The sequence below is a fragment of the Amblyraja radiata genome, chromosome 9, assembly GCF_010909765.2.
Source record: "Amblyraja radiata isolate CabotCenter1 chromosome 9, sAmbRad1.1.pri, whole genome shotgun sequence".
Classification (NCBI taxonomy): Eukaryota; Metazoa; Chordata; class Chondrichthyes; order Rajiformes; family Rajidae; genus Amblyraja; species Amblyraja radiata.
Window position 1 is genome coordinate 38,520,732 of NC_045964.1, and position 18,493 is coordinate 38,539,224.

The 18,493-nt window shown below is 43.0% G+C and overlaps 1 protein-coding gene across 2 annotated transcripts in view; it reads right to left on the reverse strand.

Moving 5' to 3' along the window:
• Positions 1-17,944, reverse strand: part of gemin2 (gem nuclear organelle associated protein 2) — a 36,263-nt gene extending 18,319 nt beyond the window's left edge. Inside the window, exons 1-5 of one of the 2 annotated variants that reach the window (XM_033027165.1) lie at positions 17,835-17,944; positions 15,373-15,556; positions 11,680-11,764; positions 5,489-5,578; positions 4,391-4,450 (exon numbers count right to left, since the gene is read on the reverse strand). In XM_033027165.1, coding sequence (XP_032883056.1) covers positions 4,391-4,450; positions 5,489-5,578; positions 11,680-11,764; positions 15,373-15,491 — 354 coding nt within the window. In that variant the 5' untranslated portion in view covers positions 15,492-15,556; positions 17,835-17,944. The remainder of the gene's footprint in view (positions 1-4,390; positions 4,451-5,488; positions 5,579-11,679; positions 11,765-15,372; positions 15,557-17,834) is intronic. The other variant, XM_033027166.1, reaches the window with a different exon arrangement.
• Between the last annotated feature and the right edge of the window lie 549 nt (positions 17,945-18,493).

The window sequence follows — 18,493 nt, forward strand, 5'->3', positions numbered from 1 at the left end:
CTACAGTTCAGCCTTCAACACGATAGTCCCCACCAGACTGGCCGGGAAGCTAATGGAATTGGGACTCAACACCTCCCTGTGTGCCTGGGTCCTGGACTTTCTCACCGCCAGGCCCCAGGTAGTCAAGATGGGAGGGAATACATCGAAGTCCCTCACCCTGAGCACAGGATCGCCCCAGGGTTGCGTCCTCAGCCCCCTATTGTACTCCCTGTACACACATGACTGTGTGGCTAGGTTCAGCTCCAACTCAATAATTAAGTTTGCTGATGACACTGTGGTGGTGGGCCTGATCTCAGACAACGACGAGAAGACCTACCGGGAGGAGGTGGCTGATCTAGCACTCTGGTGCCAGGATAACAGCCTCCTCTTGAACATCAAAAAAACATCTACCTCCGCTACATTGACGACTGCTTTGGTGCCACCTCCTGCACCCACACACAACTGACTGACTTCATCCACTTCACCACCAACTTCCATCCGGCACTCCAATACACCTGGACGATTTCCGACACTTCCCTACCATTCCTTGACCTCACCATCTCCATCGCAGGGGACAGACTCCTGACCGACATACATTACAAACCCACTGACTCACATGGCTATCTGGACTACACGTCTTCCCACCCTGCCCCCTGTAAAGACTCCATCCCCTACTCCCAATTCCTCCGCCTACGCCGCATCTGTTCCCAGGATGAGACATTTCATACCAGGGCATCGGAAATGTCCTCGTTCTTCAGGGAACGGGGATTCCCCTCCGCCACCATAGATGAGGCTCACACCAGGGTCTCATCCATACCCCGTAACACTGCTCTCTCTCCCCATCCCCGCACACGCAACAAGGGCAGAGTCCCTCTGGTCCTCACCTTTCACCCCACCAGCCGGCAAATACAACACATAATCCTCCGCCATTTCCGCCACCTCCAACGTGACCCCACCACTCGCCACATCTTCCCATCTCCCCCCATGTCTGCCTTCCGCAAAGACCGCTCCCTCCGCAACTCCCTCGTCAATTCTTCCCTTCCCACCCGCCCCCCCCCCTCCCCGGGCACCTTCCGTTGCAACCGCAAGAAATGCAACACCTGTCCCTTCACCTCCCCCCTCGACTCCATTCAAGGTCCCAAGCAGTCGTTCCAGGTGCGACAAAGGTTCACCTGTATCTCCTCCAACCTCATCTACTGCATCCGCTGCTCTAGATGTCAGCTAATTTGCATCGGTGAGACCAAGCGTAGGTTGGGCGACCGTTTCGCCGAACACCTCCGCTTAGTCCGCCTTAACCTACCTGACCTCCCGGTGGCTCAGCACTTCAACTCCCCCTCCCATTCCCAATCCGACCTCTCTGTCCTGGGTCTCCTCCATTGCCAGAGTGAGCAACAGCGGAAATTGGAGGAACAGCACCTCATATTCCGTCTGGGGTCCTTGCGCCCTTATGGCATCAACATTGAATTCCCCCAATTTGGCTAGCCTGTGCTGTCCCCTCCCCTTCCTTCACCCTCTAGCTGTCTCCTCCCACCCTCCCATCCGCCTGCCCTCGGGCTCCTCCTCCTCCCTTTTTCCTTCTTTCTTTCCCCACCCCCCATCAGTCTGAAGAAGGGTTTCGGCCCGAAACGTCGCCTATTTCCTTCGCTCCATAGATGCTGCTGCACCCGCTGAGTTCCTCCAGCAATTTTGTGTACCTTCGATATTCCAGCATCTGCAGTTCCCTTTTGAACAAAAAAACAAAGGAGCTGATCATGGACTTTAGGAGGGCACATCATCCGAGGACGTACACCCCATTGAGGATAAATGGGGATCCTGTGGATAGGGTGAACTGTTTTAAATATCTGGGAGTCCACATCTCCGAGGATATGACATGGGCATCACACGCCTCAGCACTCGTGAGTAAGGCAAGGCAGCGCCTTTACCACCTCAGGCAATTGAGGAAATTCAGAGTGTGTCCGAGGATCCTCCAGTGCTTCTACGCAGCGGCAGTGGAAAGCATCTTGTCCGGGAACATTACCATCTGGTTTGGGAATTGCTCTGCCAAGGACAAGAAGGCGCTGCAGAGAGTAGTGCGTTCGGCCGAACGCACTATGGGAACTTCACTTGCCCCCCTGCAGGAACTGTACATCAGGAGGTGCAACTCCAGAGCCAACAATATCATGAGAGACTCCTTCCACCCCTGCAACGGACTGTTCCAGCTGCTACGGTCAGGCAAACGCCTCCGTTGCCATGCGGTGAGAACGGAGAGGTTGAGAAGGAGTTTCTTCCCAGAGGCCATTCGGACTGTAAACGCCTATCTCACCAGGGACTAACTCTACTGAACGTTTTTCCTTCCATTATTTATTATGTAAAAGAATATGTGTGTTATGATTGTGTTTATAGTTTGTTTGGTTGTTTGTCTTTTGCACAAAGGTCCGCGAGCATTGCCACTTTCATTTCACTGCACATCTCGTATGTGTATGTGACAAATAAACTTGACTTGACTTGACTGACCTGTTGAGCATTTCCAGGATATTCCATTTTAATGTTAAATTCTTTAATTGGTTATTTTGTTTTTAATAGTGCTGAATGTGTCTGAACATCAGAGACAATTATCATTGAAAAATTTGACCATATTGACAGATAGTGCTGGAGGCAAGGCATTATCACCAGAGGATCTCCCGAAAATTTATGGATGGGTGAACTTTACTTTGTTCACCCACATGACAATTTGTGGGTTCATTATACACACCTGGGCCCCTATTCTACCCTGATCATTATGCAAGACCCTAGTATCAGTTGGAGCCTCACCAATCAAGTCCAGCAGATATTTGTCCAGGCATTGTACAATAGTTAGACTATTCTGCATCTCAGCAGAGCTAATGTCAAAAATGGCATCTTGGACAATACAGCACATCCCCTCCATGACACACTGGTCAACCTGAGGAGTACAGCATCAGACTGGTTCCACCAAGATTCAGTACAGAACGCCACAGGAGATACTTCTTCCCTGTGGCTATCAAATTGTACAACTCCTTCCCGTTCTCTATCTTCCCCTCCTCTATCCTCCCCCCCCCCCCGCTCCCCCCTCTTACTAGGTATGTTGCAAAGCCTACCTGAAGCGTCGCTGAAAATCTGTCGCTGCGGGTGTGCGCGATTTTGGCGCCGTTTAGAGGGGGCGGGTTTAAAACACGATTTTCTCTAGGCTGTTCCAATCGAAGATGTTCAGCCTTGTAAAATATTAACGAAAAATCGCTGAAAGACCCCGTCGCAAAAGCTATTATTAGTTTTAAAGGCCTTGAATAATAGTTATAGTAGTTTAAAAATCAATCTCTAAACCCACGACCACCAGCAACCGCAGGGTCTCATAAAGCAGACAACTGAAGGTAAACTGTATATTTTTACATTAAAAAGGGCTTCTAAAGATCCCTTTATACAAAGTTTAATATTGCGAGTAGCTCATTTTGGGCCCATTATATCCCGCAGTATTTTTCTCGGCATTTGGGGGCACAAATCTACCGCAATGTGAACGTTCTAAACCAGCGCGTTCCACAGGGACCCACTGGAAAGCTGATTTAAATGGGCATTTATTTACAGCAATTGAACACTAAATTCCTTCCATTTGGTCTATAAATTAATGTAAATGAGATTTAAAAATCATGTTTTATTGTGAATTATTTGTGAATATTATTTGGACATTTAGGCTATTTAAAAATGTTAATCATTTATTAAGAAATGGATAGATGTTTAGATCTAGTAATTGAAGTCTGAAATTAGCTACAATTAGGTAACTAACTAATTATATGCTTTAATTTCAGGTCATCCAAGTAAGATTATTTTATATTTGTTTCAGAATGCTTCAATCTATGATAACTGAAAATTTCATTCAGTTCTCTTAATTTTTAAGAAAGTTATGGGCTTTTGACTGTTCACGATCACAGCTTTTTTGTTATGTCCATAGAAAATCAATAGGGAACAAGATGCTCATTTCCGAGTATGAAAATGGCCATAACTTTTTAAATACTTGAGATATGAAAGTGAATTAGGTGTCAAATTAAACTTATTTTTATGCTTTATCTGATGGGATAAATTGCAGACTTGATTTTTAAAATCTCAAAATTTTGTAACATTGCTACTCTTACCCATTCCCAATCCTTTCCACTCATCACTTTAATTTCATGTTTCAAGTATCTTGTGTTTTATGACTGTTGGCAGATCAATTTCCCTCCCGAGATAAATATTCTATCGTATCATAAAAATCTCGCCAATCTGACCTGGATTTTTGCTTTATTTCAAAAAGCAGTTTCTTCTACTGAGTATTATTATTCCAAGTCCATAATAGTCCCTGATTTTACGAGTAACAATTCAGTTTGAAGACATCAACACGAACATGGCTAATACTTCTCTTTAGCTCATCCTTAACACCACGTACCAGCATTACATTGCTGTCCAAAGGCTGTGACTTCCAATGATCTCTATGTTTGTCTGTACTCTGGACAAAGCAAAGAAAATGTAATATTATTGGTCTAAAACAAAAGCATTATTGTGATGCAAGAGAAATTATAAATAAAAAATGTAAAATCTGCTCAAATACCAGCAGACTGTAATTAAAAAAATCATATTTGCTAGTTAGCATTTAGCACTGAAATTTGGGCTACATTTTGCAGTTTCTGCTCATTCATATTATTGTCGTATTCCAAAATTAGCATAAACTCATCCCAATGGCTATAATGACTTGTATTCACTGGAATTTAGAAGGATGAGATGGGATACAATTCTTAAGGGATTGGACAGGGTAGATGCAGGAAAAAATGTTCCCAATACCTGGGGTCATAGTTTAAGAATAAGGGGTAGGCCATTTAGGACTGAGATGAGGAAAAACTTTTTCACCCAGAGAGTTGCGAATCTGTGGATTCTCTGCCACAGAAGGCAGTGGAGGTCAATTCACTGGATGTATTCAAGAGAGAATTAGATAGCACTCTTAGGGCTAAGGGAATCAAGGGATTTGGGGAGAAAGCAGGAATGGGGTACTGTTTTTGGATGATCAGCCATGATCATATTGAATGGCTTGAAGGGCGGAATGACCTACTCCTGCACCTATTTTCTATAATCATCCTAATATGCATAAATTGTCAAAAGCAGATAATGTTTTTTTCCCCCCAGAATCTTCTTGAGTATATTTTTAAATCTATGAAAGTTGTAAGTGCTATACTTAGCGAGGTGACTATTTATCATGTCCTTTATAAGTAAAACGTTATATTCAATGCCATAGAGTTACAATAGCAATCCTAGTATTTGTTAATGTTGTTACCAAAAGTAATTCAGTATTTAAAAAGGAAATTCAATAAATTCAAATTCGATATGAAAAAAAAAATCATTATATTTAAAGACATTGTAAATATGGGTACATTCTAAATATTCATAATGCCTAAAATATATTATATGATGGCTAGAAACAAATGATGTCATTCCCCTATAATGTAATTCAACACAAAGTTCTCGAATAGATGGTCGAAACAAATATTTTTACCTGTCGGAGGACTGAAAAATGAGCTACTTGTTGTTGCTGCCATTTGAGACTGGGAGAAAATCCTGGAGGGGCTGGTTGACATCCCGACAGCTAAAATATATAAACTGAATTATGATAAATATCCAAAACATGCAGCAACATAACAGTTTGAATATCTATCGACATGAAACTCTGATGATGATAAAATAAATCAATTTCTACAATAACAAAAAGAGGTAGCAAGTTGACTTATCTCATACTGTACTGGAACTACTTCTTGAGATTTTATTAAAAAACACAAAGAGCAGATCAATCCTGACTAACACCTTTTAAATGAAAATGATCAGATAATGCAGAAAATATTAGACTCTCAATAGTGCACTTTGATCCTCTGCAGAATATTTTGCAACCATTTGAGTTAAAAAAAAATTATTCTGCACTGTAGGAAGGCACAGAAAAGAAAATGTAATTTAAATACAATAGAAGGGCGATCAAAGGATTAAAAAAGATTGCAAGATTAGAATGTAGTCATGATTAAATCATGATTTTGACTGCTTTGTTAAATACATTTTTTGATAAATTTACAGTTAAGACCCAATTATTTCACAGGGATTTGTTGCAGCTACATGAACTTGCTACAAATCATGTGTTAACTTATTTTTCAAATATCAATTACAGAATCTTTATTGAATGTTCTTTAAAGCTAACAAGGTGCAGAAACAGCCATAACTCCCCTCGCATACACACCTATCATTGGCCTGGCTTTGTACTGCCCCCACTTCTCTTCCAGCTTTCGCCGCTCCCCTCCCTCCAATCAGTCTGAAGAAGAGTCCTGACCCGAAATGCAGGGCTGCCAACATTGGGTGAGAGTTGGGAGTGAGAAATTGCGAGAGACCAAGCCCAATGGAGCATATCGACCGAGGAGGGAGGGTGTGGGAGGGGTATCTGTCACTCCTTTAAAATATGCTCCTTCTTTGAACAAGCTCTTAAACATCGCATCTGAATCAGTTTCCATCTGATTACGCTCCTTGAGGATGTCCCCCTTCCCATTGGTACGGAGCTTTTGCATTTTTCAGCTTGAAATTGTGCAATCTTTGCATACTGTAGCGAGTCTTTTAACTTACACTTGAATGCAATATTTATGTTTTAAATTGGATTAGCTATGAATAAGGTTAGGTTAAATTACATTCCTAATTACATTGCACAGTAGAGCCAGGCTCTGATTAACAGGTGCAGCACATGAATGATCTTAGTGTATTCATGTATGAAAATCAGATTATAATCAAGCACTTTGCCCATGTTGACCAACCTGGGTCTCACTGCACACCTCGTACTACTCCTGACCCTGACTCCAGTTGCATACCTTCTCTCATTCCTGACCCTGAGTCCAGCCTTACACCTGGCCCCCTATTCTACCCTGATCATAGCTGCTTACCTGCTTAGGTTCCCAGTGCTGAACACTCCCATTGTCCCAGCTTTGATTGCACACCTAGTACTATTCCAGACCTTGACTCTGGATGCACACTTGGCCTTGCTCCTAGCCCTCTGCACTGACAATATATCTGGCCCACACATAAAGCCCCATATCTGACTCCCTGGACTTAACCTATTACGTTGAAGTCCACAGGTGCTTATCTAATGCAGTAATCTTTTATGGGGCACTTCACGGACCAAATTTTGTATCATAAAATTTGCTACATCCATTGGCTTCCTTGTTATCTAACATGCTAGTTACTTTGTCAAACAAGTCATCAATTGGTTGAACACAATTTCTCATCCATAAAATTATACTCACTCAGCTGTATAAGTATTCTGTTACCATTTCCCACATTTTCCTAACAAACTGTCCTGAAGTCATTTTCACCCCCAATATTTTCAGTATTTTGCTGTCTTCCTCTCAGCTGGGACTTTTCCGAAATGCAAAGTCCAATAACAATATATATTTAAGCAATAATATTCTATTTAATGTGATCTTGAGAGTACATAATATTTTCTGTGGTATTCATAACACAACAATGATGAAAAGATCTTTGTTTTGATTGCACCTACCAACATGCATACATTATTATATTACAGTTAATATGTACCGAGGGCAAATTTTTGTTCCAATGCTCCCCATTCCCAATTACGTTTACATTGAAGTGATTGAAATCCAAGTGAGGTTTAAATGGCATCAGAAAAATAAATCCTCCGGAATGGATGATATTCCGTGGTTGGTTGGAGTCAGTATCAGCACAATGACTATATTCAACTTTGAATCTTCAGATGTCCTGGTTCAAGCTAAAACTAAATACAAATAATAACCTCCTCACACATTTCCCTGCAAGTATCTCTGTCACTCCTTTAAAATATGCCCCTTCTTTGACCAAACTCTTAAACATCGCATCTGAATCAGTTTCCATCTGATTACACTCCTTGAGGATGTTCAACTACGTGTTCAATTAATAAAACAACGAGATTGGGGACATTTCTATTCAACCTGTTAAAGGAATTGGGGGGGGGGCGGTTAGAAATAGTCAGTGTAGTAAGCAAACATAATAGTTGAGTGGCAAATGACAATAGTGCTACCATCCCAATATTTAACTGAAGGAAATAATGGGTTACACGGGCTGTATGTTGTGACAGACAGCCTGACACCTTGCATGTCATTTTAATAGTACACTTATCCCATCCCCCTGGATATTCCGGATTAATAAATTAAGGTTTGTCAACTAATTACAAATCAGGCTAATTACAAATCAATAACATTAGCCAACTCCTAAACACGAAGCGCTGAGCATTGGGATCCAGACATCACGGACAACTGGCCTCAGTTCCCCGCTCACATCTGGTGGGGAAACTCCCACGGTAGGGACATTTTGATGTATTAAAATCATGTTTTAGTGCACTATAGAAGTATGATTTCAATGTTTTTTGTTTTTAATATTTTTAAGGGGTAATTTTTTAAGGTAACTTTTTCCACACAAAGGGTGGTGGGTGTATGGAAAAAGCTGGCAGAGGAGGTAGGGACTATCACAACATTTAAGAAACAGTTAGACGGATACATGGATAGGACAGGTTTGGAGTGATATGGACCAAAAGCAGGTAGTGTAGCTGGGACATGTTGGCGGGTGTGGGCAAGTTGGGCTGAAGGGCCTGTTTTCACACTGTATCACTGTATGACTACATTATACCTCCACCATGCATGAATGCTTCAAAATCAAGTGGTCGAGTTTTATGGCCATATACTCAAGCATAGAAACATAGAAAATAGGTGCAGAAATAGGCCTTTTGGCCCTTCGAGCCAGCACTGCCATTCTATATGATCATGGCTGTTCATCTAAAATCAGTGCCTATCCTGTTTTTCCCCCATATCCCTTGATTTCGCTAGCCCCAAGAGCTAAATGTAAGTCTCTTGAAAACATCCAGTGATTTGGCCTCCACTGCCTTCTGTGGCAGAGAATTCCACAGATTCACAACTCCCTGAGTGAAAAATGTTTGTCCTCATCTCAGTCCTAAATGGCCTACCCCTTATTCTTAAACTGTGAGTAATTCTGAACTCCCCCAACATCGGGAACATTTTTCGTGCAGTTACAGGAAGTGAAAATCTAGCAGGCAAGCAGGATGCTTTCTCCAACTACCCCCATTTGAAGGCCACTATCTTCCACCGCTTCTACCCAGTGCTTGGTACCTATTTCCAGCAGCCACTGGTTGTCCTCCAGGATGCACCGAGCCGCAGCCTGGTCCGTGCCAGTCACCAGGACAAATTTGGCGTAGAGACTCTCACGGCAGCGGCACAATGCTCCCGACGTCTCCGACGGTCCGGGACTCTTGCACTGAGGCTGCTCAATGGCCGGAGCTGCAGCGAGCAACTCGCCAGCCCCGCAAACACTCGCCAGCCCCGGCTCCCCATCCGCATCTGCCCCCGCCGCTGCTTCTGCTTCCATCCCTCCCTCCGCCCCAGCTCTCCAACACCCACGACCAGATTGCTCAGAGCACAGCAGCGCCTCATCCAAAGCTGGAGACATTGGAACATGTCGAACCAAAAAAGTGGGGACCCCCCCAGCCCCCCCGGTTTCGCGGCCCATGTGAACATTCTCCTGCCACTGGCCGGCCTCGCTCATGTCAGCCTCTTCCCGCAAATCCTTAAATTCCGACTGCCACGGGGAGCAGGACATGGCCTTACTTGCTGCGCTGGGTGACACTCATTCACTGCCCGGTCCATGTCTTTCAATGTAAATTTGCATGGGGACATGCTTTGGAGGTATGTGATGGTTCGGCCAAGTGAGAATAACAGAGAATAAGAATGCTGCTGTCTTGTCAACAGATGCGCACACAAGCAGTTGATATTAATTTTGAAATTCTCGTTGATCACTGAATTTCTCACGACAGAGAATTGGGCTCAATGCGTGAGAGTTGGCAGCCCCGCGAAATGTCACCTATCCATGTTTTCTAGAGCTGCTGCCTGACCCACTGAGTTACTCCAACATTTTGTGTCTACAACATTCTTTGTAAACCAGCATCTGCAGCTATTTGTGCCTAAGGTGGATAGTCATATTTCCTAGCTAGAATGGGTAATTAGAGTCATAGAGTGATACAGTGTGGAAACAGGCCCTTTGGCCCAACTTACCCACACTGGCCAAAATGTCCCAGCTACACTAGTCCCACCTGCTTGCGCTTGGTCCATAACCCTCCAAACTTGTCCTTTCCATGTACCTGTCTAACTGTTTCTTAAACAAACTCATCTGGCAGCTTGTTCCATACACCCACCACCCTTTGTGTGAAAAAGTGACCCCTCAGATTCCTATTGAATCTTTTCCCCTTCAGCTTGAACCTATGTCCTCTGGTCCTCGATTCCCCTACTCTGGGTAAGAGATTCAGTGCATCTACCTGATCGACTCCTCTCATGATTTTGGATGATCAGCCATGATCACCCCTCATCCTCCTGTGCACCAAGGAATAGAGACCCAGCCTATTCAACCTCTCCCTGTAACTCAGACCCTCTAGTCCTGGCAACATCCTCGTAAATCTTCTCTGAACCCTTTCAAGCTTGACAATATCTTTTCTATAACCTGGTGCCCAGAACTGAACACAATACTCTCAGAAAAAAGCCCATTTGACCACCTTATCTACCTGCAACCCGACCTTCAAGGAACCATGCACCTGCACTCCTAGATCCCTCTGCTCTACAACACTCCCCAGAGGCCCAGTATTCATTGTGTAGGTCCTGCCCTTGTTATAGACATCCCAAAATGCAACTTGTCCTTGCTCTTGATCATAAGTACTTTCTAAGTATATCCAATGTCATTAGATGATTTCCCCATTTTACCCGCTGGCCATCGACAAAACAGGTTGAGTTTCATTCCCCATCGATAAGAATCAGCATTGATTAGGTCCGATTGAGGAGAAGAGATTGAGGGTCTTTATCACATTAAACTTATTAGAAGTGTGAATTTTCTTTGAGCTGACGTTGATAAAGAAATAGGTTTTATCTTCAACTTATGACTGGATAAGTGAAAACTGGGTGTTTCTAAAGGAAAGTATTTGTGGTCAGAAGACTCTTGGACAAATGCTGTCCCTGAGTCCCTTGATCAAGTCCAGGCCTATTTAAAAAAATATATGAATTGCATTGATAGCAAGAATTAAATGTGATTAATTATCAACCCCATACATTATTACTATGGCTAGCCACATAAATAAACAAAATGATGCTAATTTGACATGGCACTCAAATTTCAAGGGAAAACCCCCACTCAGATAAACAAGAATTATGTTGACGTTTCCAGTTAATTAATGTATTCATTTAGCAATTTTTCACCTTAGCCACATTCTACAGTACCGTTAAAACAATTGTTATATTTTGAAGTTGAACCAATATTAAGTAGAGAATTTGACAATAGCAAGATTAGTGTGCAGCAAATGTACAACTAATAATGTGTATCTTAATGGTTATAGGTTATGGGGAATGTTTCTCAAAAGATGAACCAGCCCATCCAAAAAATCAGCATGCAAATTTCTATGCTGCTCAAGTGTGACTAAAAAAATGATTTCCTCATCCAAATTAAACCAATTTTGCTTTGCTTTGTCTTTAAAGTAGATTTCAATTGCAAAGTTGTCATTTATCTGGCAACTTAATCTTAATACCAATTTCAGTACCATTGACTGACAATACAGAGGTAAAAGCACTCAGGAAAATACTGTAGTTTTCATGTAATAAAATATATTGTACCTACTGAAATATTTACTGTCTGATTACTTTTTAACTTTCTTGGGTCAATCACTGCCACCACTACTTCAGGACATCTTGATGCTTCGATCCTGATTGCAAAACAAAAACTTCTGAATTACAATCCATACCTGCAAACTGCAAATAAAACAAAACTATCTTGTTACATTTTTTTATCCAACAATATTTACTTCCAATCTTTCAGCTGTATATCTGTCATTTATGTTCTAGTAATGCACTAACACTTTACAGCATGAAACCTTGTGAGAAATTGAAACAGATTATTTCTTCTTTTTCCATTGTTTTCCTAGACTACTGCTGAACATGTATTGCCAAATGATGAGGCCTGATCTATCTGAGGAGAAGCAGGAAACTTCTTTACAGTACTCATTCAGAAATCATTCTTACTTTGATAATAACTGTAAGATGATAAAGACCATTAGTTAAGTTTATTTACAAATATTATACACATTTTTGGGAAGTGAAAAGTGTTTAAAATGGTGCAAGGATTTGCCATTAGTTAAAACAGATCAACGTTCTATTTAGAACATGATAGACTGATTTGTTTTTCCTTTCAATTATATTGAAACTAATCCTCTGATCTCCATGGTCATGGAATGCCCATTAGAGAAAAACATATTTTTCCAGGGATCCACCATTGCCATATTTGGTTGATGAATGCTGCAAGGCAAAAAAATTAACAGTAGCCTGGACATAGGACGCAAGTCGAATCAGAAGTTGAATTGGCATGTAGCAAAAGTAATGCTGTGGTTGTTATGGGAGATTTCAACATGCAGGTAGACTGGGAAAATCAGGTTGGTACTGGACCCCAAGAAAGGGACTTTGTAGAGTGCCTTCGTGATGGATTCTTTGAACAGCTTGTATTGGAGCCCACCAGGGAGAAGGCAATTCTGGATTTAGTTATGTAATGAACCGGATTTGATAAAAGACCTCGAGGTTAATGAGCCATTAGGAGGGAGTGACCATAACATGGTCAGGTTTAATCTACAATTGGAGAGGGAGAAGAGTAGATCGGAGGTGTCAGTGTTACAGTTGAATAAAGGGGACTATGGGGCCATGAGGGAGGAGCTGGCCAAAGTTGACTGAAAAGAAACACTAGCAGGGATGACAGTGGAACAAAAATGGCAGGTGTTTCTAGGAATAATACGGAAGGTGCAGGATCAGTTCATTCCTAGGAGGAAGAAAGATTCCAAGGGGTGAAAGGGACGACCATGGCTGACAAGGGATGTCAGAGACAGTATAAAAATTAAAGCGAAGAAGTACAACGTAGCAAAGATGAGCGGGAAGCAAGAGGATTGAGTAATGTTTAAAGAACAACAGAAGATAACCAAAAAGATAATACGGGGAGAAAAGGTGAGGTACGAAGGTAAGCTAGCCAAGAATATAAAGCAGGATAGTAAAAGCTTCTTTACGTATGTGAAGAGGAAAAAATTAGTTAAGACCAAAGTTGGACCCTTGAAGACTGAAAATGGTGAATTTATTATGGGGAACAAGGAAATGGCAGATGAGTTGAACAGGTACTTTGGATCTGTCTTCACTAAGGAGGACACAAACAATCTTCCTGATATAGTAGTGGCTAGAGGATCTGCGGTGACAGAGGAACTGAAGGAAATCCACATTAGGCAGGAAATGATGTTGGATAGACTGATGGGACTGAAGGCTGATAAATCCCCAGGGCCTGATGGTCTGCATCCCAGGGTACTTACGGAAGTGGCTCTAGAAATCGTGGATGCATTGGTGATAATTTTCCAATGTTCTATAGACTCAGGATCAATGCCTGTGGATTGGAGGGTAGCTAATGTTATCCCACTTTTTAAGAAAGGCGGGAGAGAGAAAACAGGGAATTATAGACCAGTTAGCCTGACATCGGTGGTGGGGAAGATGCTGGAGTCAATTATAAAAGATGAGATAGTCGCACATTTGGATAGCAGTAACAGGATCGGTCCGAGTCAGCATGGATTTACGAAGGGGAAATCATGCTTGACTAATCTTCTGGAATTTTTTGAAGATGTAACTAGGAAAATGGACAAGGGAGAGCCAGGGCCGCGGTGTTGAGCCGCGAGGACAGGTTTTAACATCGCCCGGGGGGTATCGCCTCAGCGCAGAAGGAGAAGAGGAGGGAAGAGACTGCAGCCCTAAGACTTTTGCCTCCATCACAGTGAGGAGATGTTGGGTGGACTCACTGTGGTGGATGTTAATATGTGTTTATTGTTGTTTTTTATTGTATTGTATTATATGTATGACTGCTTAAATTTCGTTCAGACTTCGGTCTGGATGACAATAAAAGGCTATTCTATTCTATTCTATTCTATTCAGTGGATGTAGTGGTACCTGGATTTTCAGAAAGCATTTGATAAGGTCTCACATAGGAGATTAGTGGGCAAAATTAGGGCACATGGTATTGGGGGTAGAGTGCTGACATGGATAGAGAAGTGATTGGCAGACAGGAAACAAAGAGTAGGGATTAACGGGTCCCTTTAAGAATGGCAGGCAGTGACTAGTGGGGTACCGCAAGGCTCGGTGCTGGGACCGCAGCTATTTACAATATACATCAATTATTTGGATGAAGGGATTCAAAGTAACATTAACAAATTTGCAGATGACACAAAGCTGTGTGGCAGTGTGAACTGTGAGGAGGATGCTATGAGAATGCAGGGTGACTTGGACAGGTTGGGGGAGTTGGCAGATGCATGGCAGATGAAGTTTAATGCGGATAAATGTGAGATTATCCACTTTGGTAGCAAATACAGGAAGGCAGATTACTATCTAAATGGCATCAAGTTGGGAAAAGGGGAAGTACAACAGGATCTGGGGGTCCTTGTACATCAGTCTATGAAAGTAAGCATGCGGGTACAGCAGGCAGTGAAGAAAGCGAATGGCATGTTGGCCTTTATAACAAGAGGAATCGAATATAGGAGCAAAGAGGTCCTTCTGCAGTTGTACAGAGCCCTAGTGAGACCGCACCTGGAGTATTATGTGCAGTTTTGGTCCCTTAATTTGAGGAAGGACATTCTTGCTATTGAGGGAGTGCAGTGTAGGTTTACAAGGTTAATTCCCGGGATGGCGGGACTGTCATATGCTGAGAGAATGGAGCAGCTAGGCTTGTACACTCTGGAGTTTAGAAGGATGAGAGGGGATCTTAATTGAAACATATAAGATTGTCAAGGGCTTGGACATGCTGGAGGCAGGAAACATGTTCCCGATGTTGTGGGAGTCCAGAACCAGGGGCCACAGTTTAAGAATAAGGAGTAAGCCATTTAGAACAGAGACGAGGAAACACTTTCTCTCACAGAGAGTGGTGAGTCTGTGGAATTATCTGCCTCAGAGGGCGGTGGAGGCAGGTTCTCTGGATGCTTTCAAGAGAGAGCTAGATAGGGCTCTTAAAAATTGCGGTCAGGGGATATTGGGAGAAGGCACGAACGGGGTACTGATTGGGGATGATCAGCCAGGATCACATTGAATGGCGGTGCAGGCTCGAAGGGCCAAATGGCCTACTCCTACACCTATTGTCTAATCTATTGATGGAAAACAGTGCAACTTCCCTTTTATATATCAATTGCAATTCAAGTGCACCTGCATGTAATGAAAAATTCCATGTGCTGATCCTCCACTTTCACTTCTTTTCATCTTTAAGTCCAATAATTGATTTAATTCAGACACTTTCCCCACTTTTACTTACTGGACTCTTTTTAAATATTCTTGGGGTGTTCTTGGTGGCACACTTGGGTCAAAGTCTTCAGTGGTATCCCAGTCATCCACAGGTAATTGTCTGGGCATCAGCTCTTCATCAAAATTCATTTTGTCAAAACTTCGTTACCACCCAATCACGCAGGAAAACTTTCTCAGAATTGCATTTGATTCGCCTAATAGATGTGGAATCAGAAGAGAATTAATAATATGAGAATCAATGAATTTGAGCAAACATTTTACATTTAAGGCTTGCAATGAAAAATTGCAAACCATGCTACACCGTAAAACATCAGTGCTGCCATGTATATTTCTGATGATGGTGTACTTTACATAAATTAGAGATGTGAGAGGATATCAGAGTACCCAGAGGAGAACCACGGGGTCACAGAGAGAGTGAAAACTCCATGGCTGATATCAGGATCAAACCCTGGTCTTTTGCTGCTGTGAGGAAGCAGCTCTGCCAGTTGCGTCACTGTGCGGCTAGATGATTGGAGATGGACATTAAAGATGCAATGGCTTTATTCTTGTCTTCTCTCACCTAATATTCATGCGAGCTGGGAAGAGGTTGCAGTTGTCACCAATCATTAACCATGAAGTAAGGGGGTGTGGGTGGGTAGGGTACATGTACAAAAGGGGTGTTAGTGTGTGCGCGTGCATCGATCCAAAGCAGCAAAATATATAAAATGTTAAATATGTACAACTTCAAATTTATTTGTATGATTAACCATCTATTTGCTCTATCTTTTTATAGTATGGAGACCCCTCTAGATATATATATTCTCCCTCTTTCCTTCTCTCTCTCTCCTTCTCATGGTCCACTGTAAAATCGAATCTGTTCGTTACCCGGGACAGCCTGCATAATATCATTTTTTCAGTGAACTCAGTACATTTAAAGGGGGCACAGGATACATAGCCCATGTGAGTTTAAAAGGTGTACAGGAAACTGAACCAATTAAGTTCCATGGTAGTATGAGAAATAGAAACAGGTGAGTTTCAAAGAGGTGAGGGGAAATAGTGGTGAGTTTCATGGAAGCATGTGAACAGGGGTCCCAGATCCAATGTGTCAAAGGGAACACAGGAATCAACATCGAAATAGCTAGATACGAAATCATCAAGATTTTCAAACATTGGGATAGCAGATTCTGGGAGTTTTGCAGTCAAAACAATTATTTTTCCCTTTAAGGTAAAGGGGTACTGAGCATTATCAATGTTGTATGACTATAAATGTAACTATATGAAAAACTGAAGATAATAGTTCGGCCTATTTCCAGCAAAGAACAAGCACATGACATTTTCTTTGTGGCTATATTTAAACTACAAGGAATAGGGATTCTATATGAACTATTTAAGAGCTCCATTAAGAGACAGCATGTTTGTCAGTTCAGCAATTGGTGGGGCAGGGAAAGAAGCAAACCAGGACCAAGTGCACCCACTCATTACAGAGAATATAACCGATGAACACTAGCCTCCTGCTTCACACCTGACCTTTCCTAATGGAAGCAGGCCTACAAATGAAAGGAAACAGGAATTCAAATGTTGAGAGTGCACATCAGCAAACCATGATAAAAGCACTAAAGTGTCATGGTATTTGTATTTTGCAATGAAGGTTGGTTCTGGGAGTGAGTTGTTTAATGTGATAGATCAGAATTGAAATTTATTGAGAAAATAGATGAGAAGGGATCAGAGCTATGGCAAAGACACCAAACTTCCACAACCTTGATGACCTGGCAGACCCAGAAGGGAGAAGAAATATGCATAGGCTGTCAGAAGGCTGACACAAGGAACTGCAGATGCTGGAATCTTGCATAGAACACAAAATGCTGGAGTAACTCAGCGGGTCAGGCTGCATCTTTGGAAGACCTAGATAGCTGATCTTTCTCATCGGGACCCTTTTTCAGACTCATAGACTATGTTTCAGGTTGGGATCTTTCTTCAGAGGCATCGGCTACATTTCAGGTCTGTCCCCTTCAATCTGAAGAATGAATTTGAAGAAAGGATCCATGCCCTCCAGAGATGCTGTTTGACCCCCCCTGTGCTACTCCAGCACGGTGTGTTCTATGTCAAAAGGCAGTCACTCCAGCCTGAGTGAGTGAGCATGAAATGAGCTGGGCATTTTCAGTGGTAGAACCAGCTGGTGAAAGGACATACCGCAAAATCATGGCCACTGTGAAGCAATTAATTAAACTGCAAGAAACCAGCCTCTGCAGCTCCTTCCTTTCACATTAGTTCTATGTTATCCCACGCTCTCATCCACTCCATACTAGGGACAATTTGCAGAAGCCAATTAACCTACAAACCCGAGCATCCGGAGGACACTCACGTGGTCAGAGGGAGAACATGCAAGCTCCACAGACGCAGCACGCGAGGTGAGGATGGAACCCGGGTCCCTGACGCTGAGAAGCAGCTGCCACTTGGCGCAGGTGGTGCGGTGCGGAGCGCGCGCAGACTCACATGAGCGCCCGGCGGTTTCACGGCACAGCGCCGGCCTTGTTCCACCGAGCAACGACGGTAATGGAGCCGCGCCTACAACTCCCATCATCCCATCGCACCGCGTCAACTACAAGACCCAGCAGGTAACGCGCGCCTGCGCCTGCGCACTGCGTGGCGGCGCCTGAGTTGACAGCGCAGCGGCTGATGCTGATGGTAAAATAACATTTGCTGCGTCGCTTCAGGCAGACTTTACCGTGCAACATATTACAGGAAGATATGCATGCAGTGACCCTGTGTCCCCGCTCCATCATTCTCTGTCCCACTCTTGCCCCTTACCACTGACAACTAACAGGTCATACTCTCTTTACAGCAGCATTGGCAATGCTCGGAGCTTCATTGCCATTAGAGAAATAAAAATATTTTTACACCAAAACTCCCATAAACTGCTGTGTCATTGTTTGTAAATCTTGATGGCTTTGTATCTGGCTCATTTGGATGCTGATTCCTGTGCTCCCGTTGACACTGGATTTGGAGGCTCCAGTTCCCAGCTGCCATGACATATCTCACCTGATTCAACGGACACTCCCCCCCCACCCCTGGCAGAACTTAATAAAAGCTTCTCATTTGACTCCTCTCACTTTCTTCAAGTCAAAGGTGCAGCCCTGGGCATGTACATGGGC